Source organism: Macrosteles quadrilineatus, unplaced genomic scaffold (assembly GCF_028750875.1).
Source record: "Macrosteles quadrilineatus isolate MER2022 unplaced genomic scaffold, UCM_ALF_1.0 Scaffold_6__1_contigs__length_79288215, whole genome shotgun sequence".
NCBI lineage: Eukaryota > Metazoa > Arthropoda > Insecta > Hemiptera > Cicadellidae > Macrosteles > Macrosteles quadrilineatus.
Genome location: NW_026542599.1, coordinates 30,089,456 through 30,116,195, shown reverse-complemented (window position 1 = coordinate 30,116,195; position 26,740 = coordinate 30,089,456). Strand labels below are relative to the sequence as shown.

At 35.1% G+C, this 26,740-nt stretch overlaps 1 protein-coding gene across 2 annotated transcripts in view; it reads right to left on the bottom strand.

Annotated features, from left to right (window-relative positions):
• The window catches only part of LOC128996448 (oxysterol-binding protein-related protein 9), a 115,705-nt gene continuing 88,965 nt past the window's right edge, over positions 1 to 26,740 (bottom strand). Inside the window, exons 9-18 of one of the 2 annotated variants that reach the window (XM_054421781.1) lie at positions 15,729 to 15,889; positions 14,480 to 14,509; positions 11,841 to 12,000; positions 10,710 to 10,842; positions 7,942 to 8,068; positions 6,760 to 6,934; positions 5,677 to 5,896; positions 3,326 to 3,447; positions 2,093 to 2,198; positions 1 to 1,135 (exon numbers count right to left, since the gene is read on the bottom strand). In XM_054421781.1, coding sequence (XP_054277756.1) covers positions 1,061 to 1,135; positions 2,093 to 2,198; positions 3,326 to 3,447; positions 5,677 to 5,896; positions 6,760 to 6,934; positions 7,942 to 8,068; positions 10,710 to 10,842; positions 11,841 to 12,000; positions 14,480 to 14,509; positions 15,729 to 15,889 — 1,309 coding nt within the window. In that variant the 3' untranslated portion in view covers positions 1 to 1,060. Of the gene's footprint in view, positions 1,136 to 2,092; positions 2,199 to 3,321; positions 3,448 to 5,676; positions 5,897 to 6,759; positions 6,935 to 7,941; positions 8,069 to 10,709; positions 10,843 to 11,840; positions 12,001 to 14,479; positions 14,510 to 15,728; positions 15,890 to 26,740 lie in introns of those variants that run through there. The other variant, XM_054421782.1, reaches the window with a different exon arrangement.

Here is a 26,740-nt window from a genome sequence, read left to right as displayed (position 1 = left end):
ATCTTTTGGCAAGACTTTAATATATTAATATTTTAATTTTCATTATAAATTTATTTACAAGCAGCTTAAATTATAAGCTCTTTATTACTTCAAAGGTACAAAACACAGAAATACTTTGTATTAAAAACAAGCACAGATGCAAAAACTCAGATGTCTGGTGCACCGATTTAACAAAGTAATAATAATAGTTGTAATCACAAATCTGGTCTATTTCTGATGGCTTCCATGATGTAATGATCTACATCACACAAGACGCAGCTGGTTAAAATACAAATTTAACAATGTTATGATACATGACTTGACACTTCAAAAGTCCATCAAGCCCCTTTAAAGGAAAACAATATAGAAAACAAGGAATGTACAAAAGCATTGGCATATTTTCAGTTGGTAAAATATGTTGTTTATGTCTACTGACTACCTTTCATGCAGATTTAGGTTTAATTCTACTTCCGTTGGAAAAGAAATGAAAACTTTATATTGATATAAGCTAGTACAAAAAGAACAGTTTTAAAGCGAGGGTCATTAGAAAATACTAATAAAACAGTCTCGATAATTCGTCGTAACGGGTGGATTCACACAAGCCAAGAGCTTTAACAGTATAAAATACTTGAGTCGATATTGAACTTACAACTTAAATTTACTATACAATATTTCATACAAAACAGCGTTTGGACAATAAACTTTACAACTTTCACAAATTCCGAGTTTTATCTACAATAACGTGTGCAAAAAATAGACTCATGTAGACTAATCAACAGACTATGTAGTAAAGCTAAAGGTAAGCGATTGTCTATCAAACTACGATACCGGGGTAGTGTCAGAAACAAATACAAAAATATAGTTACTTGTGGAAACAAATTTTATTCACTTAAAAATCAATCGATTAACCGGTAAATAATTTTCAAAAATTGTGCCGAATCTGTATAAATACCAAGGTGTATATTGTTTCCCTCTTATTGGTTCGAAATAGCTTAAGATAACAACGTAGCAATTTAGCTCGGAAAGCCTCTCGACAATGGCCTTGGGCCGTTCAGGTACTGGCGCGACAGACGAGCGGAAACTATCGTCTGGGGTTGACTCGCTTCTCTAGAGGACTGTTGTAGAGCCACTCGTCTCCTTCCCCTGGACTGAACAGCTGGAACATACAAGCAGAGGTCTGGAAACTCAACAGAAATAAAAGAGCTTCAGGACAAGCACAAGTGCAAGTTTTTGATCTCATACCGAGCAGTAAGTTGAATCTTTTTGTACCATAATGAACATGAACTGGGGATAAAAATCCATAGGAAACTATTGCTGTCCACCCAAACTCCGACAATTAAGCCTGAAGACAACTAACTCTCTCTCTTAAACTTATGCTCTCCTTAGCTGAAAATGCTGTCAGTGACAGTGAAATATTCTAATGTTTTGTGTATAGTGTAATAAAGTTTTGTGTTTTTTTCAGCCAGATTAGACTCTTTCACATTCACATGAGCCTGCTACCCTCACAAAATGCTCAAAACCAAGGCCCTTGTGTTGTATTTTACATTTCTCATGGCTTTGAAAAGTGGTGTTTTAACTTGTTGCTTATCAGCAATCACAATCAGGTATGAGGGGCCTTGTATGAGGTGACCTGGTAGTGAATGTGTTAATAATAGGTTCACTATACCAGCTGTCACACTCCAGCCTCCACTGTATGTAGAGTCTCCAGACACTCGGTAGTGAATGAGTTAAATTTACATAAGAGGGTTGAGTCTTTATGATAAAATACATAAGCATAGTTACAAATAATAAATAAAAATAAATGTTTTAGTATTATCTAGTGGCAAAGCATGAATAGTATAAGCCGAAGTGGTAGCAGTAGCCATTATCCAACTACTCATTTGAAAGCTAATATTCAATCGTCTACTGTTAAATAACGGTCTTAGCCCAATTGTCTAAGTAGTGAATAAAGTAAGGAATACGGCTTTGGTCTCAGATTTGAAGTAGCCCACTTAGCTGCGATGGGAGCTCTAGAGAAATCTTTATTTAGGATCAACCCTCACGATAACGTACCTAGAAACTAGAGGATAAATTGGAAAAATCACAAATAATTTTGATAAACAGCATTAATTACCTTTGTCTGCCACATTACGCCGGCCTCTTTTCTTCTCTGGGCCTCTATCCTCTGTCTCTGTTCAATTTCTCCTTTGGCATTGGTTGCATGAGCTACATTGTTTAACCTGCAAAACACAACAGTAAATACTTTTGTTGACTTATTTACTTTCAACAATGTGAAACCAAACAGCCATAGCAGGAAGATTGAGTAAATGGCACATTTGGCCACTGACATGGACGCCATCTGACTTTTCTATAGGAGGGAGGAGGCGTTTACGAAGATGCAGAAAATGTCTATAGTTTTGCCAAGACCGTGAATGTTCTCGATATTACCTAACCGCGGAAGAGGCTTGTGATTTCACCATGACTTTGGAAAATGTTAACCATTTCGCCATGACCACAAATGACGATCACAATTTAATCGTGACTGCAGAGTAAAACAGGTTTTCCCAGCGCAATTTTGAAATTCCCGCATAGTTCCAGATTCAAAAGATTTACGCAAACTTACCGGAATACTCAGTCTGTATGATCACCCTAGTGGGGTCTTATAGAGGAGGCTCGAGCCCCCTTTTCCCCATATTGATTGACACCCATGGTGACATACTACAAATCCAAGGTCAGGAATCGATCTGGTCTAGTTGTAGAGAAGGGGACTTCAGCCCCACAAATCTAGGGTTCAATTCCCACCAATCACCAATGGAATTTATCTAATTAATTATGCTGTGACCCCCCTAAGTCTAACCTGAAGTAATGAAAACGGTTCTGGGCTAAAGCCTAACATCACTGGATATTTGGTAGGATAAAACAGCACTGTTCCAGTGGCCCCAATATATTTATCAGTTCATTCTTCAACTGTACCGGTTCAACCCTTGCTTTGCTAGTTACATTTCACACCCCAGTCTCGTCTGAGGATTGGACAGGCAAGACAAGAATAAAAGAGTCGACCAACTTCTTTAAAAAATAAATAAGTAAAAATAGACAAGAGTTTTAGATGGTAGTGCTCAATAATCCGACACTTGATGGTCTAACACAGTCCGCAATAAAACCATGTGATAGTGTACTTGGCCAATGAACAGTATTATAGTTTTAATTTAATTGTTTATTTGATCTACCAGATACAATGTATTTTATTTAAGTGATAATGCCACAACCGTCTAGGCCTAGCCTGAAGTAATATGTAAAACAGTTACAAGCCAGAGCCTCTGTCCTAGGATTTGATGAAATCAATAAAAGTACAAAAATAAAACTTCACCTGAGACCAGCCGTGACTTCTTTCCACAACCTCCGAGACTCATTGTCCCGTTGGTGCTCGACTGGACGGACTATTTTCTTTATTATTGGTAATCTGTCTACGTTGATGAACTGTTCTGACCTCTGTAAATCAAAGTAGAACCATCATTAGTGGGAACAAGAACAGGTTTTTTATATATACTGGTTTATCAATTTAATTTTCACATAGTTGAATTAGGTATATCTTTTTTTAAATATTTTCCCCCTGACTTGTAAATGAAAAAAATTGTGCTCAGCACTACATTGAAAAGACATAAAAAATAAGTTCACATTATAACATTTAAATTGTGATTTAGTGTATGTCAGGGTGTCTAGTTTATTTCCACTATAAAATTCAAGACTAATTCCAGACTTTTCAAGACTAATTCCAAATTTTTCAAGACTAGTTTTTCAACAATTAGTGGGTGTTGATACCAAAACGTATCGATTCTCAATTCTTGATACTGATACCAATTTTTATAGCTTAACCAAATTTTCTAAATAATACTACACCAACCCCTGTCTTTGTCATAAAGTAGTATTATGATAATGTCGTGTTTTCAAGTAAAGAAATAATGCAGCAATAAAAAATTCTAACTAGCAAATTTGGTTTTTTTTATCATGAAATCTTCCACGAACCGTACGTTTAGACATCATCATTGACTGCAGCGGTTACAGAAACGTGATCGTCGTCGTCCGCGATCACGGCAAAATCATGAATATTTCCCGCGGCCTTGTAGACATCAATGACATCATTGTCATCTCCCGCGGTCACGGAAACGTCATCGTCGTCTCCCGCGGTCACGGAAACGTCATCGTCGTCTCCCGCGGTCACGGAAACGTCATCGTCATCTCCCGTGGTCACGGAAACATCATCGTCATCTCCCGCGGTCACGGAAACGTCATCGTCATCTCCCACGGTCACGGAAACGTCATCGACATTTCCCGTGGTCACGGAAACGTCATCGTCATCTCCCGCGGTCAAGGAAACGTAATAGTCGTCGTCCGCGATCGCGACAAAATCATGAACAATTCCCGCGGCCAAGCAGATATCATCGTCGTCTCCTGCGGTCACGGAAAGGTCATCGTCGTCTCCCGCGGTCACGGAAACGTCATCGTCATCTCCCGCGGTCACGGAAACGTCATCGTCGTCGTCCGAGATCGCGGCCAAATCATGAACATTTCCTGCGGCTGTTTAGACATCACCGTCATCTCTCGTGGTCACGGAAACGTTATCGTCATCGTCCGCGATCACGGCAAAATCATGAACATTTTCCGCGCCTGTGTAGACATCATCGTCGTCTCCCGTGGTCACAGAAACGTCATCGTCATCTCCCGCGGTCACGGAAACGTCATCACCGTCGTCCGCGATAGCGACAAAATAATGAAAATTCCTTGCGGCCGTGTAGACATCATCATTGACTCCCACGGCCACGGAATCGTCATCGTCGTCTCCCGCGGTCACGGAAACGTCATCGTCATCTCCTGCGGTCGCGGAAACGTCATCGTTGACTCTCGTGGTCACGGAAACGTTATCGTCGTCTCCCGCGGTCACGGTAACGTTATCGTCGTCCCCAGCGGTCACGGAAACGTTATCGTCGTCCCCAGCGGTCACGGAAACGTTATCGTCGTCCCCAGCGGTCACGGAAACGTAATCGTCGTCGTTCGCGACCGCGATAACATCATGAACAATTCCCGCGGCCGAGCAGATATCATCGTCGTCTCCCGTGGTCACGGAAACGTCATCGTTGTCTCCCGCGGTCACGGAAACGTCATCGTCATCTCCCGCGGTCACGGAAACGTCATCGTCGTCGTCCACTATCGCGGCAAAATCGTGAACATTTCCCGAAGCCGTGTAGACATCATCATCGGCTTTCGCGGTTACGTAAACGCAAGACGACGATCGCGGCAAAATCATGAAAATTCCCGACTTTGAAATAAAATTTAAGACTAAATCCCGACTTTTCAAGACCATTTTGAAATTCAATACTAATTCCCGACTTTCCCGATTTTCCCGACTACTAGACACCCTGGTATGTTTATGGGGAAAGCGTTGTGGGAAGGGGGCGAGCTGGTGTCGCGGGACTTTGGTCCTCAATCACCAATGAATTATATCCAAATGATAATACCATAACCCTCAAGGCCTAGCTTGAAGTAATGTATAAAACAGTCCTGGTTTAGACCCTAGCATTCTAGGATGTGAATGTTGGACATAAAAAGTATTTTTAAATTTTATATTGGTAAGTTCTAGCATTAGATAGATTGATTTCTAATGTATACAAACTTATTAGTTATTATTATCCAATACTGCATTAATGTACATAAACAACGTACCCCGTCAGACCACTTGGCGTCCATGATGCCGTTCCATTCTCCGGCGATGGTAAGGAATGGCTTCTTCTCGTTAGGCGCATATACGTCTGCGGTAACACGATGTTTCTTGCCACCATAGAACGGTTTAGTGAGGAACTCTATGTTGGCATGGTAACCGGTCTTCTCGCAGTCTATTGCCACAGAACCACCCAGCTCTATCCATGGCACTGTCAGAATGGATCTGAAACATCCCAAGGTTCAAACTCACTTAGTTGATTTATTAATGAAATACAAACTTACTAACCTAAATTACTGTTTTATTTGTCTCGTCAATTTAGCAGTTGTAGTTTCCCGGGTCTTCTAATAAGCCTCATCCATTCGCTCTTATATAAGACACAGATATTACCTGCTATAGAGGTTTTCTTATCAGCAGTAGGCCTACGTCTTTTTTGTGCCTTGCCATATTCTTTGATGACCGTTAAGCCGCGTTTACACCGGAGTTTAGAACTTTTTGTTGGTAACACTTGTTTCTAAAACAAAAGTTTTCAATAGATAGTTCACTATTCTTTTAATTTTGTTGGAAATAATTTAATCACTGTTCTCGAGAACACAAGGTCACGAGATAGTCACGTGGTGGTGGGTAGGCGCAACACCCTTTGATCTTTACGGACTTCAGGTGGGAAACAAAATTTCTGTTTAACACTAAAAAACTGTTTCCAACATCAAAATGTTTCTGTTTTAAAAGTAGTGTTTCTTGGTTTTTTAAAAACATTAGTTGTAAACACGTGTTTCTAACTTCGGTGTAAAGGCGGCTTTATCTGTAAAACATGATTTTTATTACGCTTCCAGAATCTCTTTTGTTGCATCAGTAACTTCAACATTATCTAACTGAAGTGATTACTGTTTGGAAGCAGATTAGTAAACAACTATCTTCTCCAAATTAAAAAGAAGAACAAGAAGTATTTCCAAAACCTTGACCGGAATTTTTGTCAGTTTGACATGAGCATCCCCCGAAGACCAAGGTTCTCCAAACTACTTAAATATTTCTACTATAAAATCTTGGCATAGATTTGAAGTCAACAAATATAACGTTAATTCAATTACCTTCCGTAGCCGTTGGGAAAGTTACATGTGTACTGCTCGTTGTACTTCATTACATTGACCATCCCTCTACCAATGTTGTGGACACCGATAGACAGACCGAGGAACTTGGACCTGGTCCAGACATAGGCCTGACAGCTGATACCTTTGTTGTAATGTTCTGCGTAGAAGGCCGAAACTGCAACCGACAAAGTACATGTAGTTGGGTAGGATAAATATAGCGATAAAACTGAGTAGTCATAGTGCTCGTTACACTAAAAATGTCACCTAATACACCCTGAGAATTGTTTTTTTAGGGTTTGTGCAACTGGGCCCAGCATTGAGCTCTTAATAAATAGTTCTGCCTAAAGAAACTGATCTTAGTTAGCAAAAAAGCTACCCAAGGCATCTCTCTATTCTACACTCATTCTTCACTCATATTTGGGTTACAAAATACACCCTGTTGCACCCCAATCCACAATTGGAAATAAAATAATACAAAATAACCTAACTGGTCCTTTATATACAAGTAGGAAAAGGATTCAAATGAACTTAGTTATTAGGATCTGACACGCAACCACCTATTAAAACAGCAACTCATACTACAGTGTGTAATTTAAGCTGGATATGCATGCTAGGTGAGTAGAACGGAGTAAAATGGAGGGTGATTCAAAATAAACCGAAACTTTTGAGCTTCCTGTAACATAAAAAATCAAAAACTAACTTTTCCAAGTAGCTGCTATTTATGAAGTTTTAAATTATGTCCATGAAAATAAGAAAGGTTTAATGGTTTGGTAGGTAATACAAAGCTAGAAGAAACCTCTTCAGTTATCCTATACACAGGTCACCCGAATTTGACAAAATATACTCTAAAACAAACTTTACCATCCGAATCAAGAAAGTAGTGGATAAGGATTATAATTCCATCCCATAGATTTTAGCAAGCACCTCATTGGGTGTTTGTTATGTATTTGTATTGTATTTTGCGTGTTGATTGTATTCAAAATTCGGGAAACCATGTCAGTAGATTGTGGTGGTTGTTGGTTATGTATTAGTCATGTTAAAGTTAAAATGTTTGAAACAAAGTTAGTACCGTTAGACATAAATTTACAAGACATCAGATACTGTAAACAATTCATGTGTTTTTGTCAATAAATGATTTGACTGAATTAACTTTCTCTAGTATAGGCAGAGAAAACCCCTTACTTGGGGGATGATGAGAGACTTGTTCCGCTACAAATGTGAGTTGATCCCTGCGACACCAAGGGATAGGTCCGTCTTCCACCATGGGTTCATGAGACTCTGGAGGTGTCTCGGGCAAATCCCAGTAACACTGCAATCACAGCACAACTTGTTTAACACTTTGAGCTCAACCGAGTGACATAACCAAATATCCATTTTCATCTATTTACATGAATATAGCCTTTGACTAGGATAGATCTAGAGTTTTCATAACCATTTTATTGTAAACTATGGCTCATTAGATGTCACATGAAATATTATACAATCATAAACTAAAGGAGAAAACCAAACTTTGACTCATTGAACTATGTTCTATTTTAATAAAAGATTTGCTACAGCTAGTCAATGAAGATGGGATATCTATTTTAGTATTAAAAAATCAATGGCTTTAGTTTAGTATACAGGGTGTTCATTTGAAAACTTTCCATATCTGTTGTGTGCAAAGGTAAGGCTTTTAACACTTGTTTGTTCTCATTTACCCCTAATTTGGACATGCCAAATCCAATAAAATTATTTTCAATTTTGAAAAATGCCCCAAAAGGGCCCAATTTGGGGGGTAGGGGTGCTTTATGAGAAATTTTCAAATGTAAACATGGGTTGTGTGATACGTCAATTTAAAAGTCTAATCACCCCGATCATTTTGGTGCAAAAAAAGTTTAATTATCTTTAACCGTATTTACAGGGTGGGTCAAAACGTTTTAAAAAAGGACTTTGAAGTTAAGTACCGTATTATACTAACGACTGAACGGAACAGCGCCAAATTTCTTTCCAAGCTTATTCTTGAGCTACTCTTTAAGATAACTTGTAGTAAGGGCATTTTCCAAGTTATTTTCTAATTTTTAAAAAATCCTAAATTTTAAGAATAAAAGAAAGCTGAAAACTCAAAATTCTTAAATAGCAAGGTATAACAAATTTCATACCACGTGAAAGGTCCTTTTTTAACAAACATTTTACGTATTTAAGTTTTCTTTCTATCTCTTACCGTTTAAAAATTGCAGTAGAAAAACATAATTTTCTATGGTAAAATTGTAACTAGTTTTCTAATAAAACAGCCAAAATTTGTCAATAGACACATTAAATGGTGCAATAACTGAAGGAAACAATTCATAATTATTTTTAGGCAGATAGGCAAACAAGTCATTACGTTTTACTTTGTGAAAAACAAGTTTTATAGCTGATGAGAAAAACCCAAGCATGGGCCGCTTTCTGTAGTACCAGTCAATGGTAGTATTAATTTCAAAAGTACCATTTCCTGTCGTACCTAATCAAATATGGTGTAAACTTAAAAAAAATAGACTTTATTTTACTTATTGGTCATAACACAAGTGTTCCAGGATAACTGCAAAGTGTTTAACAATAGATATCCAGGTAAGACCTTGAGTCATATGTATGATTTAGGCTGTAAATGATTTAGTTAGGAAGTTTTCTGAAACTGGACCAGTTACCAATGAGAAAAGAACAGGATGAGGGGTCCAAGATGAATTCTGACACACGTAAAAGTAGTCGATCAATTTGTTATGAATCCTACTACATCGTTGAACAAAGTGCAATGTGTTTTATTAGAAAACTAGTTTCAATTTTACCATAGAAAATTATGTTTTTCTACTGCAATTTTTAAACGGTAAGAGATAGAAAGAAAACTTAAATACGTAAAATGTTTGTTAAAAAAGGACCTTTCACGTGGTATGAAATTTGTTATACCTTGCTATTTAGGAATTTTGAGTTTTCAGCTTTCTTTTATTCTTAAAATTTGGGATTTTTTTAAAATTAGAAAATAACTTGGAAAATGCCCTTACTACAAGTTATCTTAAAGGGTAGCTCAAGAATAAGCTTGGAAAGAAATTCAGCGCTGTTCCGTTCAGTAGTTAGGGTAATACGGTACTTAACTTCAAAGTCCTTTTTTAAAACGTTTTGACCCACCCTGTAAATACGGTTAAAGATAATTAAACTTTTTTTGCACCAAAATGATTGGGGTGATTAGACCTTTAAATTGATGTATCACACAACCCATGTTTACATTTGAAAATTTCTCAAAAAGCACCCCTACCCCCCGAATTGGGCCCTTTTGGGGCATTTTTCAAAATTTAAAATAATTTTATTGGATTTGGCATGTCCAAATTAGGGGGAAATGAGAACAAACAAATGTTAAAAGCCTTACCTTTGCACACAACAGATATGGAAAGTTTTCAAATGAACACCCTGTATAACTCAACAAACCCGGCTGAAAGGTGCATCAAACACGTGCTGTAACGTCATAGTCAATTTTACAACTACTTTTGGGTTGTTTTTTTACAGTGTTTTTACTACCGTAGACTGCTGGGTCTAAGGTGTTGTATCATAGTTCTCAGTCATTACTCACGACAAAATATGCTTTAGTCTTAAATTACATTTTTTGCCTTGGTATTTGTTATTAAAATGTGAGATTGTTAAATCGAAAGGAATGATGCTACAATTGAATTCTTGGGTGTTTCATCTCTGGCCGGAGTCCAAGATAGACTGAATCAATTATAGTTTACGATAAGCGTCCTATTTCTATGACTTGGTTAATGTCGGTAAAATCAACAGACATTAATCTACAACACTCTCTGCAGGTTGCTCAATTAAACCAGCTGCATTATGATTCAAAAACTAGCGACAACTATAAAATGGAGATGGAATGTCTAGTTCTAAAGTATGCCTATATTACTAAACAAATTGTGGAGTTTAAAGGGTTGAATTGTAAGCAGACTGACCTGAAACACCTCACCCAGTACTGGGTTGTATGGTTTCTTGGCTACTGAAGACTTGCGGCCCGCGTGGTAGGAGGCTAGATACCATCTCACTACCTGGACCATCCTATCTCTCTCCGAATCTAGGTCTGCAATCCTACAACACATCACAATCCTTAGTTTGCACATTTCAACTTACAACGATTAACACCCTTTGTGGTCAAGGGTGGTAAACTAAGTTATACACTTTGAGGTTATGTAGCACAAAGGCCTAGTTTAAGGATTTTTTTGTAAGGATAGCAGGTTTACCTGAATGGCAATAAGTTAAAACTGGCTTGGAACACACATCTTAATATTGTACAGAAAAATTAGAATATTTCACTGTTACTAACAGGATTTTCAACTTAGGAAAGTATGAGTTGTCTTTAGGCCTAATGGTAGTCATCCAAGTAGGGGTGAAATATTCTAATGTTTTGTGTACAGTGTAAAGTTTTGTGTTTCTTGTTTCAGCTTGGACTCTATACCATTCAGGAGAAACATTTGTCATAAGCTACAGACTTTTGACAAGGGCTCCTCAAAAGGGTTATAGTACCAACTGCAACAAAACTATTTTATTTTAATCAGGCTGGGTGGTGCAGAAAGTTTCTGGGAGCCTGTTTCACATTTTTAAATGTTTACAGAACGTCATTACATCATAAATTACAGGACATTGTCCACATAATCATAATAGAGCTAAATAATTGTTTTCAAAACTAAACAAAGAGTTTCACATTGATACTTTCTAATTTTTCTTTTTAATATTCATTCAATGAATAAAAAGTCTCACTTAAAAACCAGTTTTTACATTGTTTTCTAAATATTTTAACGATCAAAAAACAAATTTTATAAATTGGTCCAGGGGGGAGACTTCAGACTTCAGTATTAATCTATAGGCTTAATTAAATTGTATTGTATTGGTTTTATATGTGGTCTGTATGAATCTGAAAAAGGACAGGTGATTATGGCTCTAAAATACTGATAAAAACAAAAGCCTAATGTTTATAGTATGTAAAAACCAAAAGGTTTCATTTTTGACAAAAGCGACAAAATGACATTATCAACAGGAAGATATTACTGTGTGGGTAGAAGGAAAAAGAATTTCAAACTAAAACTCACCCTACAAACATATCCGGGTGGGCGAAGTAGTCTGCGTACATTTCTAGTAACGATCTCCTCTCTAGTATGAAGGTTGGCAACACTACCTTGGTAAGGTCCATACCTATCTTGACTTGACTCAGTAAATGTGTCACCACGGACCCCTGGCTCTCCATTGATACTGGGGAAAACATAAAATGCGATCATTCAAATCGTTCTATAATATGACTGACATTTGAGAGATTCTTGTTGGCATTTTTGGACCTTTTTCATTAATTCACTACCACTATAAAAGGTGCATGTAGCAATCAATACACAATCTAAGGTTTAGGTTATGCTTCTTTTCTAACCTAAACTAACATACCTTAACCCAACCCAACCTAAAATAGCCTAACCTAATTGGATTGGTAGATAATTATTCCATTTTGACCTGAAAAAAAAAACATAGAGTACAGAGGAGTTGAAAAAGGTTGTTATTTTCAATCAAAAAGTAAAAAAAAAAAAAACAGTAAAACTGTTTTTCTGGTGTTTTGGGATTTAGAATCTGACTGTGTTCAATAGAATATACGGTAAGACTCCTTAAACCCCCTTAATTGCACGGTCGTATTTCCCTAAACGGCAGACAGAACGGTTGCCGGGGGTTCTGTCTGGGAGGGGGAATTATCTGGAGGAAATTTTTGCTTAAAAAAAGTATATTTCACCGATAATTTGTAAGGGGGTTCGATTTTTGAGCCTAGCTTTTATCCTCGTGACCGCAGACAGCGTCTGGGTAGATCAGAAAATCATGATTTTTCTGCAATGATTTTGTTGTGATCGTAGGAGATGTGGAAGGTCCAAAATTTCACCACAACCACACAAGAGGTTCACAAGTTTGTCGTTCCCGAGGACGATTTAGTTAGTTTTCGTGTTTTGTTTCATATTAACAATTTTGACGCAATTGCAGGAGATGATAAAAATATCCCCGCATTCCTGCAACATCTTCACTATTCCACCATAAATGATCCTCCATGATCACAAAAAATTTCCATAATCTTGTCACAACCGTGAGAGATAATGATTTGGTGCCTGCGACATAACAGGGTATATGGATACATAGAAGATGTCTCTGCAACTGCGAAAGAAGTTCACTATTTTCTCAGTGAAAGCTGGAGGCGCTCGTGAATCCTCTACCGTTGCGGGAGATGTTCACAATTTCACCACGATCGCATGGGTTGCTCACGATTTTGACGTGACCGAGGGCAATTTTGTATTGTCTTCACGATTTTGCTGCTATTTAAGCCAAATATAGTAAAAAATTTTTTTTATGAAAACATTTCGAAGCAATCCAACTTTTACCCTACCTTCTTCTACATTTTTTATCATAAACATCCACACATTACAGATTCCTATATCCTGGATGGTAAATAAAACGGATAGTTCAATATAAGATATTATCATTTTAATTAGGTAGTGGAAAAAATGATAATCAGAATTTCAAAGCCAGTGTTCAAGAGTCTCAAGTGGAAAAAACCTTTGTATACAGGGTGTTCCTTGGGCCTAGATTATGATGATAAAACAAACATAAAATGCCATATAAGTATGGGTCTAAAATACCTTGATTTCTGTCTGTCGGTCTGTTTGTGATTTTTTTAAACTATTTATATCTTAGGCAATTTTTAAGATAGAAACTTCAAAATTGGTATAAGGATAAGGGTATAGTTTAGAACGTAAAAAGAGCTTAAACATTTTTGTTTCAATATCTTAATCTCATATTTGATGAAAAATTTCATAAAAACTGTAAATATTAGGAACATTGTTTTAACGATTAAAATGATAGAAATTTGAATCCAAATCAAATGAGACCTTGTTTGTTAAAAATAGGATGACAAACCACCGAGTTATCAGCTTTTTTTCTATATTCGGTTAATCAATTTAATAGGACCTTACTTAAGAGCAGTATGGTAGTTCTACAATTTACTTCTCTAACCCGTGCGAACAGGTACATAAGCTAGTAAGGAATATAAAAATTGAATTAGAACTAGATAGATGAGGATACCAGTTTTCAGTTTATTACATTTGGAAAAGTATTCAAATGAAACAATTAAAACTAGCCTATGTCCATGAAATTTAGTTTTTAAAGAAATAAGCTATTTAAGAACAAAAGTTATGATAAAATCTTCAGTAACCGATTAAAAAATATCAAAATTGTGAGAGTTTGACAGCTCCACAGGATGACGGGAGAGGGCTCAAATCAAAGGTCTTGGTCCCAGGGGTCAGGAAAAATAGCAGATTAAGTTATGTCCAAATCTACCAGAAAATGAGAAATAGCAAAAATATTTCCCTTTTAAATGCATTGTGATTAAAAAACTTCTGCTTTGTTTGCAATAAACATGTGATTACAAAGTATTATCATTTTTATTCTCTTTTAATTCTGTTGATAGAGTGTGTATGGATTTTTTAGTAATCTACAAATTTAGATAAACTCTGCATTCACTAAAGTGATCTAAAAATGATTAACTTACAATTGTCAGAGCTCCAGCATGAAAGATTATTTTATTCTTAATTTGTTTAAATATAACAATAATTTGTTTTATATTTAAGCTTTTTAGGGACTTATGTCCCTACATGCCACTAGTAGGTTATAAATTTCAACTACAGCTTAACTATTGGTAAATACTCACTGTCCGTTTCATTCGGATCTTCATATAAGGCTGAAAAAGATAAAACATAAATCAGACTAATACAGTAATTACTACTAAACAATAACTGCAACTCCATTGGTTGTTAAATATAAACACTATAGACTTCTGTAGTGTAATTAATTGAATAAAAAAATTTAAAAAAATAATTTCATAAAATTCTCATTCAGCGCACAAAGCACTTGGCACTATCATGAAAAACCGCAAAGTTTGTGCCAAAAAGTTATCTACAGCTTACTGCATTGTGATCTCCATTGTTTTGGATGAAGGAAACGGATGAGAATACGGTACTTTAAATATAAAAAAACATGGACAAGAGCCAACATTATTTAAATATAACTTGATTACATTTTTATACAATTTTCTTTTTTAAATCCATAAGTGTGCTAATGTTAGAAGTAGTGATAGGAGGGATTCGGATCTATTCGGACCTAAGATTTGGAACAAAAGAGCTACCGGTATAGTCTTAGCTAAACCTTATTTTGTTCAAAAAGTGAAAAAAAAAAAAAAATAAATACAACTTTTTAAAATCTGACGTTGACAGGGTAGCGAACCCAAATAACACAAAACAGATCAATGTAGGTAGTCAGATTAAAAGTGAATGATAGTATACATTTAAGAGTTCATTCTTCATTCTCAAAATTTGGTAATATGAAGTTCATTTTTTAAGTGAAGCAAACTACTCAGTATCAAACCAAAACTCTTGAAATAGAAAAATCTTATAAAACTTCTCAGGCCAAACAGTGGGAAAGAAATCTTAAGGCATTTTTTTTTTTTTAGTTTAATAAAATAAACTTTAAAATGGATTACCACACTTTCTATGTTTTATGTTTAATTAGAGCCTATAGGCCTATGACTTTACATTATTTAAGGACGTTTGCTCTCATATTTGCCTTTACTCTAACCTACTCTAATCTTAGCCTATTGTACCCCTTGGGTAGCCGGTATTGTATTAGGTATTTAGGTATGTATTGTATTAGGTTATGCCCGTATTAGGTATTGTAGCCCTTAGGTTGGTCGGTGTCTCAGTCAGTAGGGTAATGCACTACAAATTTCTGGTTTGCCGGATACGTTTCAAGCACAGGTCCAAGGCATATGTGGGGGCAAATCCAAGGTTAAAAGACTCTTTAAAATCCCCTGACCGTCCTTGACTTGTAAGTTATGTGGAAACCTTAAAGTACAAAAATAACCTCACCAAAACATTGTAGATTGTATCAAATCCAGTACTCACCATCATAGTCGAGTGTCCCGTCTTGTTTGAGGAAGTTTGAGGAGTAAGGTTGAGTCCGAGGTACGACAGCTCCTGCAGGTGGTGTAGAGGGGGAATCTCTCCTTTCTGATTGGGTCTCACCCTCTCCACTCGTCCCCACCCCCTCATACGCCAACGGCTCACTGGAACAAACAATCAGCAATCAGGTGTATCAGTTACATCAATGAGTCAAGTACTGTATTGTATATTTTTCTGGGGAAAGAGGTCTAGTGATAGAGCACTGGGCTTTGATCCCCTCGGATTGAAGTCTTGGTAATTGCCAATCACTCCACTTTACTGTGCTGCGAGTTGTTGATTGTCAGTAAAAAACAATGGTGCTTACATACAACTGTACATAATGACATCTAATTTTTAATACCGGTATCAGTGTATTTTTTTAACATGCCACAACTGTGGAAATGTGTGTATCAGTGACCATACAACAAGATAAAGAACAAAAGACAACTCACAAAATAGGTAACTTGTGGGTTTTAGCTACCATGCGATATGCCAAAACCCTCTAGGTCTAGCCTAAAGAAACCTATAAATAAATTTTTTCCTACAGTTACCTAACAATGTACATGTTCTCTCACTGATTTGAGAAAGCAAAGTGGCCAATTCGCTCATCAGTGAGACAATGTTAACATTGTCTCACTCTAATTACTTTGTCTCACTCCAGATTTGCAACATGAAGGCACGAAATAGTGAGCGCGTAACATGCAGGCAACGTCGTATGCGCGTGAAATACGTTGGCAGCACTGGCTGTAAATCAGCTGGTCAGCTGTTGTACTGTTGTACTTGTCACTTCACATTAAATGTTATATTAAAAGTTCACTTCTGTGTAAAAATAGGTTATGTTTCTTCACCAATTTATTTGTTTTATGGTAACTGTAGGAAAAGTATAATGTACAACTTGAGTTCAAAGTACAATTGCCTCACTCGAGAAACCATTCCTCACTCGCCTACGGCTCGTGAGTAAGGATTTCTCTCGAGTGAGTCAATTGCTCACTTTTCTCACTAGTTGCACAAATAACTTTAAACTAGAGCCAGGTATTCTAGAATGTGAAGGAGTTGAATGGTAAACAACTCTATGTTAAGATTTGGATTAATGTTTTCGGTTACGAGTCTGCTACCAGCCCCGCGCCCCGCCGGACCAAATCAGTATTATGATAGCGCTATCTAAAATGTTTATTGAGTATTCGTACCATATTAATGTTTTCTGTGTTTGTGTCCGTGTTTTAAATGTGTTTTTGACGAGTTGCAAGCTTTGAAAATGTTGTCTTCACAACGAAACATGTACAGTAAGCTGTTGGGCAATATCATTTTTGGACTATTTGACTGAGGTATGTAAAAAACCTATTATTGTCTTAAGATTTGGCATAGCCTACACTTTTTAACTCCAAAGTGGGTATCTTATACAAATAATAGCTAGTTGTACACGTTTTTTTTTTACTTAAATTAAATGAAGTTGACTGATCCTTGCACAGTGTGTGCTGCAGGAAAATCTTGTTTTCTCCATTAATGGAGAATTAATTTTTAATTAGTTCTAATTAGTTTTTTTATGATAAGATAGTACACATAAAGTATATAATGTGAAATAGTTTACAATCAGTGGTCATTTCTGTTTGGTTTGGTTAAAGAGATGACGAATTCTATAGGAATCAGTAATTAATTGGCATCAGTTCAGTACACACTCAGACAGTGGCTTAATTCGGTTACATTTAATTTTATGTTTCTTTATTTTTTTTACAGGCAAGAACTTGTGAATGGAAATGGTATGTAAAGTTATTTCAATAGTAACAAGTATTAACATCATCCTCAACTTGGGATAAAAGTTCACTGGGTAGCACTTAATAAGAAACAACTCCACACTGAGCTATGCCAGCTGCTACACCAAAATATGATTAAATTCCATGTTTGTATCCCCTGAGCTGATGGACATAAAGCTAAAATATGGATATGTAAACTAACTAAGATTTTTATCTTTATAATATACAAATCTAAATACAACAAAGAATAACCCTCATATCCTTAAGGTTATCGGGTGATAAGGTGGAAACATGAAATACTGTGGTCAGATAATCGAAGGAGAAGGGTCAGGAAGAGCTAAAAACAAGAGTCAGCCAACAAACTTATTTTCAGTGAGAAAAATTAATGTTCAACTTATGTAAAACTGATGTCTGAAATGAGAACACAAAAACACAAGTGGGGCAGGCAGAGGGGGAACATAAAACAAAGTGGATAGTCAGTTATTCCGAAGAGTTAATCAAAATGTATCTTTACAAAACTTGACTTTGTAGCTATACAAAATAAGAGTACAAAGATAACATTTTGTTGCCTCAGACATAAATAGTCCATGATGAAGAAGACTGAGTTATTGTTATGACTTTTAGGAACATAAACATTCACTTCTCCTGGGTTTATTTTCATTGCCCGGGGTCGATTTTAGTAGCCAAGAAACACTTTAACCCTCCGAGTGTCATGCGTCGCTGCAGCGACGCGTAACGCACTTTGTATAGTGTCGTGCGTCGCTACAGCGACTCGCGAACACTGTTTACGGCGAAGGCTCTATGACTAACTGAATCGGACTGTACTGGATTGAGTTAGGTATCGTTCTTTCCGTAATATTCTAAGCTTTCTCCTAGGTCTGTCTCTAAGCACTATTCATTTTAGTTCCGAAAATATTGTAGCAGACAGCTGACTGAGCTGACGTGCGTGTATTTGTAAACAGCTAGGTTACCCTCGGACCGATGACTGATGTGTTTTATTACATTTATCATTGTTTTAGTGTTAAAAATCAAAAGTAGTGATATACGTGGTGCATTATAAGAAGATTTAAGTGGTTTTGAAGTGCTGGTTGATGATCCTGAAGAAGTAGGTAGTGATATTGATGTAAATTATCAGCCAGATTCCTAGCTATGGTTGGGCTATGCATTCTTAGCTAAACGCTATGTACTGAAATCTGTTTTTTGCCCATAACTTATTTATTTGCAAATCTACTTCCTTATATTAGTATATATTTGTAATCCTCATAAAATTTAGAACAAAGTGGCTATTTTCAAATATTTATAGGCCTATAATTTATACAATTTCATTGAGCGCAAACTTATTTTTTTTTTTTTATTTTCGAAATTATACATTTTTTTTTACCTAAAAAATTTTTAAAAAAAAAATCTTCCTTATGTTTTATATATAATATTGAAGCCCAAGATTTTCCAAACAAAATGGTATATAGAACAGTATAATTAACATTGTTTTTAAGCTTCTCAGATCAGTTTTAATAAAATCTTGCAAATGAGCAAAAAATAGGCTGACATTAAGGCCAAAACACGTGACACTCGGAGGGTTAAAATTATGTAGAGTAACTGAATCTTCTTATTGCAACACTACACAAGAATAATACAAGTTTTTCATTTTTTTTGGAGCCCCATTTAATTTTAAATCCCACTCACCCTATACTCATCTTCATTCATACTTGGCTTAAAATAACTTTGTATGGTCGCCATTTCATCGAAAAGAATTAAAGTATTAAGTAGTTGGCCTTTAGTGTAAAAATGTATGTTGACTAAAATGGTGAGTTTATTGATTCTAAATTATTCTAGGTTGCATCTAACTTATTTTATGAGTAAATAAAACAGATTCTTACAAGCTACAAGTTTTTAGACAACCTAAAACTTCTAAACTGTTGTTGGATAGGCCTGTCAAAAATTTGTTTCTGACATTTATAAAATTTACATAACAATAAAGAATGTTACCAACTTTCGAGGACGACAGCGACAGCACATAGAACCTATTATGTCAACTGAATCAAAAGTACCACGTTATGAAACACACCATTTATCAATTGGACACTTGTCTAGATATTTTCAAAACTGTATAATTGCAAAGTATGCAAGTTAAAAACACAAGAGAAAGGTAAAATTTTCATAATATTTTGTTTTAACTCAGCTGATCGTTTTAAGATTTGTTTTAATCAACTTAAAATTTGTAAATGGAAAGAAACAGACTTTAAGCATTGGATGATGGTCAAATCCTTTGGTATATGATTCTAAATAATATTTATATAATAAAACAAATAAAAAAATAAGCACAAAAAAATAAATACAAAAATAATAAACAAATTAACGTTGGAATTACTCAATATAAATACAAATTAAGCACAAATTTTAGCGATTGCCTGTAATAGCTATTTTGCTTAGTTTTTCACAATGCGAGAATTGTCTGTTAATCAGAAACCACTGTAAGTATTATATTGCTGTAACACTATATTACAGTTATGACAGAGCTATTTTAAGCCTAATATAGATTTACTATCGGTCAAGCTGGATGATATATTAGATTAGATTTTTAGCGAATTTCCCATATAGGGAATAAGCTATTACCGTAGGTCTCATGGTAAGACCTAGACCCGGGATCGATTTACTTTTTCGTTTTGAGGTCCCCAGAGGCCAAAAACACCATCCGTTCAAATTCATATATATATCAATAACAATTATCGATTGTGGTTTTATTCTTATATATATATATATATATATTTATATATGTGTCCGTTAGCGCGATAACTTGAGCAAATATGATCCGATTTTGATTAAATTTGGTACAAACGTGTAAACTTACGTTTATTCGAACGAGTTCGCGAACCAGCATAATCGGACCATGGGAACAGGGGTTTATGGGGGGTTTTATGGGGTAAAAATGGGTTTTTCCCATTTTTAACCCTAAAAATAAAAATTTTTGCAATTTCTTTCTCAACCATTTTGTAGAGCTTAAAAAAAGAAATAATTTAGTATATTGAAGCGCTGTTTTATGCCTGACGGTCACGGAGAAAATTAAAAAAAGTGTAATTTAAAATTCCCATGTTATTCTTATGGAGAAAATGAAAACTGTTGTAGTTTACTTGTTTATGGATGTATGTTGATAAAATTTGGCAAATTTATTTATTTCATTCTATAGTATTGACATATGGTCAAAAAACACTTTTTACCTTCCCCGTAGCAGCAAACCTAAGCACTGGTAAAATCTAATGTTATTTAAATTGGGAATAAATATGTCTTATTTATGGAAATATTTTAGTAAAAATAAAAATGAAATCAGACAAGTTGAAATTCGCTTAGTCTGCAGGTTTGCTGCGGCGGGGGTATTGTAGCTTTCATTGGATAAGAATTAACAAAGAGCAATAATAAAAGGGCAATCTCCTAACAGCTGGATGTTGATGAAAAAGTGTTTTTAGTAAATTGTCTATCCAAATCATATTTAGCAAGGTAAAGCTGCTATCCATTTTACCATTGACTATTGGATACTGAAAGTTGTATCGATACAACAGTTGTACCCTACATTTAAAAAGGTTAATTACTAAACTTTACATAATATATTTTAAAATCCCTTAAAAATGTGCTGAAAAAAAACTGTATAATGACAAATATTTTCCACTCTTAACCTAAAATCGCAATACAAAACATAACTAAGCACAAACTTTTGAAATAATAGTAGTACTTTTCACTATTCGTGTTAAATATGTATTTACAAATGAATAAAGATCTATTAATTTGATTTGATTACTGTACTTCTTTGATTCTTAGTTGATTTAAAATTTAATCCGATCCATGTTGGAGAATATGTAAAATTTTGTTATGTTAGCACCTTTTACAAATTTATTGTAAACGCGTTAGCCAGTTAAAACCAAAGAACTAGCTTAAAATATATATATAAAAAAAACTGAGTCCATCCTTCTCAGTCAAACTAATCCTCAAAAATTATAATTAATTGCAAGTTACAATAAAAAAAATTCTAATCAAGAAAGATAGTGTGATTTCAAAACAGCGCTCTACAGCAGCCGGTGCTAGAAATCACACGACTTGGACACATTCCAAGATTGAATTGTCAAAAATACTGCATCAACGTTCTTGGCTGCTGTACTGTTTTGAACTCCTTCGACTGATATAAACCGATGAAAACACTGTATTATTTTATAATTGTATCTTTGTTTTTATTTTCCACCAGTTTTACGGTGGCGTCGTCCTGTAATCCTACTAGGAGGTCACAAATTGTGGATATTTATAGACATGCACTGTGGATGCAATACTCCCTGGTGTAAATTAACGTCGGCACTAGTGAGTACTACTTAGTCACTAACAAGACTACAAGATCGCGCCACTCATCCTACACTCAGATGTAACTTTAAAATGGCGAACTTACGAATGTAGGTATTTTAAGCCAAGTATGAATGAAGATTAATTCATACTTGGCTTAAAATACCTACATTCTTAAGGTTGCCATTTAAAAATACCGTAAAGTATTAAAGTTTGATCGTTTGTGTTGAAAGAGTAATCATGATTTGCATTGTGGTTCGTAAAAGGTGTTGAAATTGATTAGGTTCGTAAAAAGTGTTGAGTTGAAATTTGACTGTATGAGAAACAACAAACACGTTATTTTTCAGCCAGGATCACCACCGGTAGTCTTAGTTCATGTAAACAAAACAATTAGTTTTTATTTTCAAATGCTCAAAGTTAGATCCCCTTTGGATCAGAGAAGCATCCTTAATAATAACTTTGTTGATGAACCAGTAATAAAAAATAAACAAATAAACTGAAACCAACTGTGGAAACAAAATGTCTACACATAAATGTATTAAAACCACCCCACCACATATGAGATAAAACATTGGCAATTTAAAGATTAATAGTTATTTGTGTAACTAGTGGTGAAAGTAGCACTTTGCTGCACACGAGGAATGATCTCGAGTGCAGCAAAGGCCTTTTTTACTCGTGTTACACATTATATTTTTCCTACAGTCACTATAAAGCATATAAATAATAATTAGTCTTTCAAACACTATACAACACGTTTTTAGGTTCAGCTCGCAACACAAATGGTGCCCTAGAGAAAGTAGTACCCGCGGTCCGTATCACTCCGCTATTTTTCCTCTGCAAGAAATGTGCTCCGCGTTTTGAGAATATACCTAGTTCCGTATGTTTTTGTAATTTGAAGTGGTCTCCGCGCCTAAAAAAATTGCTTTAAAGGTATTTTCTTGTTTATTAAGATCGTAGGAATGTTTTAAAAACGATTAAAAGAAAAGTCCAGAAAGTTCAGAAATACCGATAGCCTACTATAAACACAAAATGATAGGTTAAATCGTAGTTATAGTAGTTAATCAGCTGCTCATAGTATTATTATCTTTAAGTGTTGCCAACCTATTTCCAAGCGTACACGGATTACGTGCATAACAGAACCACGCTGTTTTGTGTTGTTTCGTTGGAATCCTGATGTGCGGCAAAGTATAAACCGTACGACAAAGAATAAACCGTACGGCAAAGTATAAATATGCAGCAATTAGCAGCTTTCTGTACTATAAACAGTACAAGGAAACCAACTTTGTCGGTGATAATAAGGAAAAATTATCTGTACGTACTCAACTGAGGTTACATTGTACTACTTATTAAAACATGGTTTTCGGCAGCAGCCTTAATGATGCTGTGTCATGTAACTCTAGCAGATTGTTTACCCTTTCCCCTACATCCCTACAACTCTCTCTCTCTCTCCACAACCACTCCAATTGAGAGTGTTAATTACCGACCTGCCAAGACTTGTCCAGAAACACTTAAACATGCGGAATGAAACGGCAACTACCAGCTGAGAGTATATTGTTTATCTACTCAGCCATACTATCAGTCCTATCTGTTTGTTAATTACATACTAACATGTGATTGTGTATGTAATTGAACAAACAGGGTATATTTATGAATAAACACTTTTAACTTCCGAGGATTATTGATCAATCCCTCTTCTATGGATCGAGTTCCTTGAGAAGGCATTGCATTATAACGGTGAGTGATTGATTGGACCTAACCATCCACCATCACGTAAACGCAATACTCTTGTATTGTACTACTTGTAGTGTGGTAGTTTAAAGGTTGTCTTCTGAAGATTCAGCACTTATCTGGCACATTTTAAATTTTTGGGTTAGTCTCATATATGGTTAGGTAAGAGAAGATGTTATTGTTATACAACCTTTTGGGGCTTACTGCTAAGAATAATAAATTGTTAAGACAGCTATTTCCGTGGACACCGAAATGACACATTACATTTTATATGCATAAGGGTTCTTAATCCTACATTGCAAGAAATTGTAGTCTAAATTATGTAGGCAAGCAAACACTTGTAATATATCCATGTCAAATTGGAAAATCAAAATTTACACACCGAATAAGACAATGAATTCCATATTTCAAGATTAGGTTTAAAAAAGCAATAGCCACATGTTGATCAAAATTTAAAAAAAAACCGAAACTGAAATGAATGTAGGGATTCTACGATTTGCAATCTGTCGGAGAAGCAATGGAACTCCACCCTAGCTACTCAAACCAATCAAGTTATGGTAACTAGATATCCCTTGAAACTTGGGGTAGCCGACAGTTTTGTAACTACAATCCTTGGAGAAACTTTACAATTCACACCAGGTCAAGTTTTAAAGTAAAAGATTATCCAGCCAACCTTTTATTCAAATTTAAAAAAAGTAATCCTCCTTAAAGTTAAACCCAACAAAAAAGTAAAAACTCATCTTTTTATGTCAAAGATATTAACTAAACAAATTGTTTTTTGTCAACATCTATTTATGAGTGGTAACTGTGATAAAATATAAATTTGAAAACAAATAAGTCATACTTTAAATCATTAAGCCAAATAAACAATAAAGAAAACAACCTCTTAGGAAACCAAAAACTGTAATGAAATACAGTATCGTAATAAAATAATTAGGTTGATAAGCGAGAAGTGTAATTAATTACGTTAGTTTACGTACCAACAGCTATAAATAAACAAATTCGATAAACATAAACTAAACCTGGTATATGATATAGAAGACTAAATCAAACCCACGTTAATTTATGAAGAGAACAAATCTATGCTTAATTAAATTTTCCAATTTATCGACAAGACATATCCTCTCTTGCTCTGATGGGGGGATTATTAAGCAAAGTGCTTGCTAAGCATGTTCGTCGTAAGGGCGCGGGGGAGGTGGCTGTTGACGCCACCCTCTGAAAATTTGGAAGATTTATGCAGCAAATGTTGTCTCTCAACCTCTTGGGATATTTTTCATTGCCGGAATGTAGCAAAGAGTTATGATCTAAGCCTTATAACTATTGTTTGTGACAGTAAAGAAAAAATAAATTTACTTGTTAATGAGTACATTGTGGTAATTTTTATGGTTAAATCCATTCAAACATCTGATAAAACGCCCAAAACAAAAATACAAATTAATGACCTAATAGCAAAACAATTGTAGGCCTATTATTTAAAAGAAAAAGCATAATTTGTACATTGTATTTGGTATATTTATACAATTATCAAAATTATGTGTGTGTTTGTGTCGGTATTTCCATCATGCAAAACCCCACAGGATCAAATTACATTAAATTTTGCTAGGGCTCTGTGCCCAGCTTTCAAAGTTCTCAGTTAGAGTTTTAAAGTAAATTTGCTTTTTACGCTACCGTACAGCTGTTTTACAGAAAATAAAAGATGTATTTTTTACTTTAACCATAACAATTTTAATAATACACACCATGAGGTAATTTACTTATAAATACAAAGCTAGGGAAAATTGCCTTGCTTTAGAAAAATCCTATTCTAAGAGTCTAGTTGGTGGTAAGCGCTGATGGATGTTTAGAGTTTAAAAAGAGGAGCGATAAATAAGAACGGTTTACGGCTTGACTGAATCTCTGCACTGCTGCAAGCTTAGACTCCCTTTAGGTCCTTTCAAATGTCAAGCAAACGCTGATATATCCTATATCCTTTTGTAGAAATGTACGTCAGGAGTTAAAGACAAACATTTTAATGCACTTTTTGATGTCTGAAATCTGTATTTTTGTATTTATATTTAACCTCATAAACGAATGTTGTTTACAATACATAAAATAATTCAATATCAAAACATACTTGAAGGTTAGGTAGCTCACTATCAAGATTTTATCGTTTTCAATAATACTACTGTAATTGTCAATTAGGTGACATCAAATATGGAGGGGGGGGGGTGCATTGCTAGCCTTGTGGTAGTATCTTGGACTTTGGTGCAGGACGAACGAGTTCGATCCCTAGCATATCTACACAAATTTGAAAGGATGGACCAATTAATATTTTTAATGTTTTGAATTACAAAACGCCACCGGTGATAAAACGGACAAAAAATTCCAAAAAATCCTATTTACACAATGATCTGATGCTTATAACAAACTTAAAGTTCAATATGCTAGAAATGCTTTATGTCAATGGTTTCAGTAGAAAAATGTTTTTTACTGAAGAAAGAAATCCGCAAATAGAAAACCAGTGTGATTATACAGATATTTCACATAGAAAATGTTTGAAAACAGTAAAAAAAGAATGCTACATACAAAATGTATAATGGCCATTTGGGACCATTGGTTCACTTTTACTAGAATAATTTCTTCCAAATTAAATTGATTGTTTCAATAATTACTGCCTTAAACAAAACACCATTTTTACAGGCAACTTTGAAGACAAGTAAACTTAAAGGGGTAATTTAAGGGGCCAATAAGTCTAGTATTTCTTCAAATAAGATTTTTGTCAACAATGAATAGTTTGGCCCTACATTTTTTTTATTATTGTAAAATACATTACATTTTTTGAAAATTTTAATTTTATTCAATCAAGGTTTGGTAAACTTGAAACATCTTAGATAACTCACAAAGTATATAAACAAAGGCATCTTCCACCAACCACAGTAGAATAAAAGAATCGGTTGGCGGTTATTATGTTCTTTGAATTGTAACAAAATCTCAAGATTAGCATAAGTAGCCAATTATAATGTTCCACAAAGGATGCCTACTGCTCTGGGAATCCCTTTAATATTTGAGATTTATTCTTAGTTTGAACAACAAATCTAATTTATAATGCTGAAGTGTCAAGAAAAATATAATCATTTGTTTATGTTTGTAAGGAAACTTGATTCAAATCGTTTAAAAATAATGTTTTCATGTCTAAAT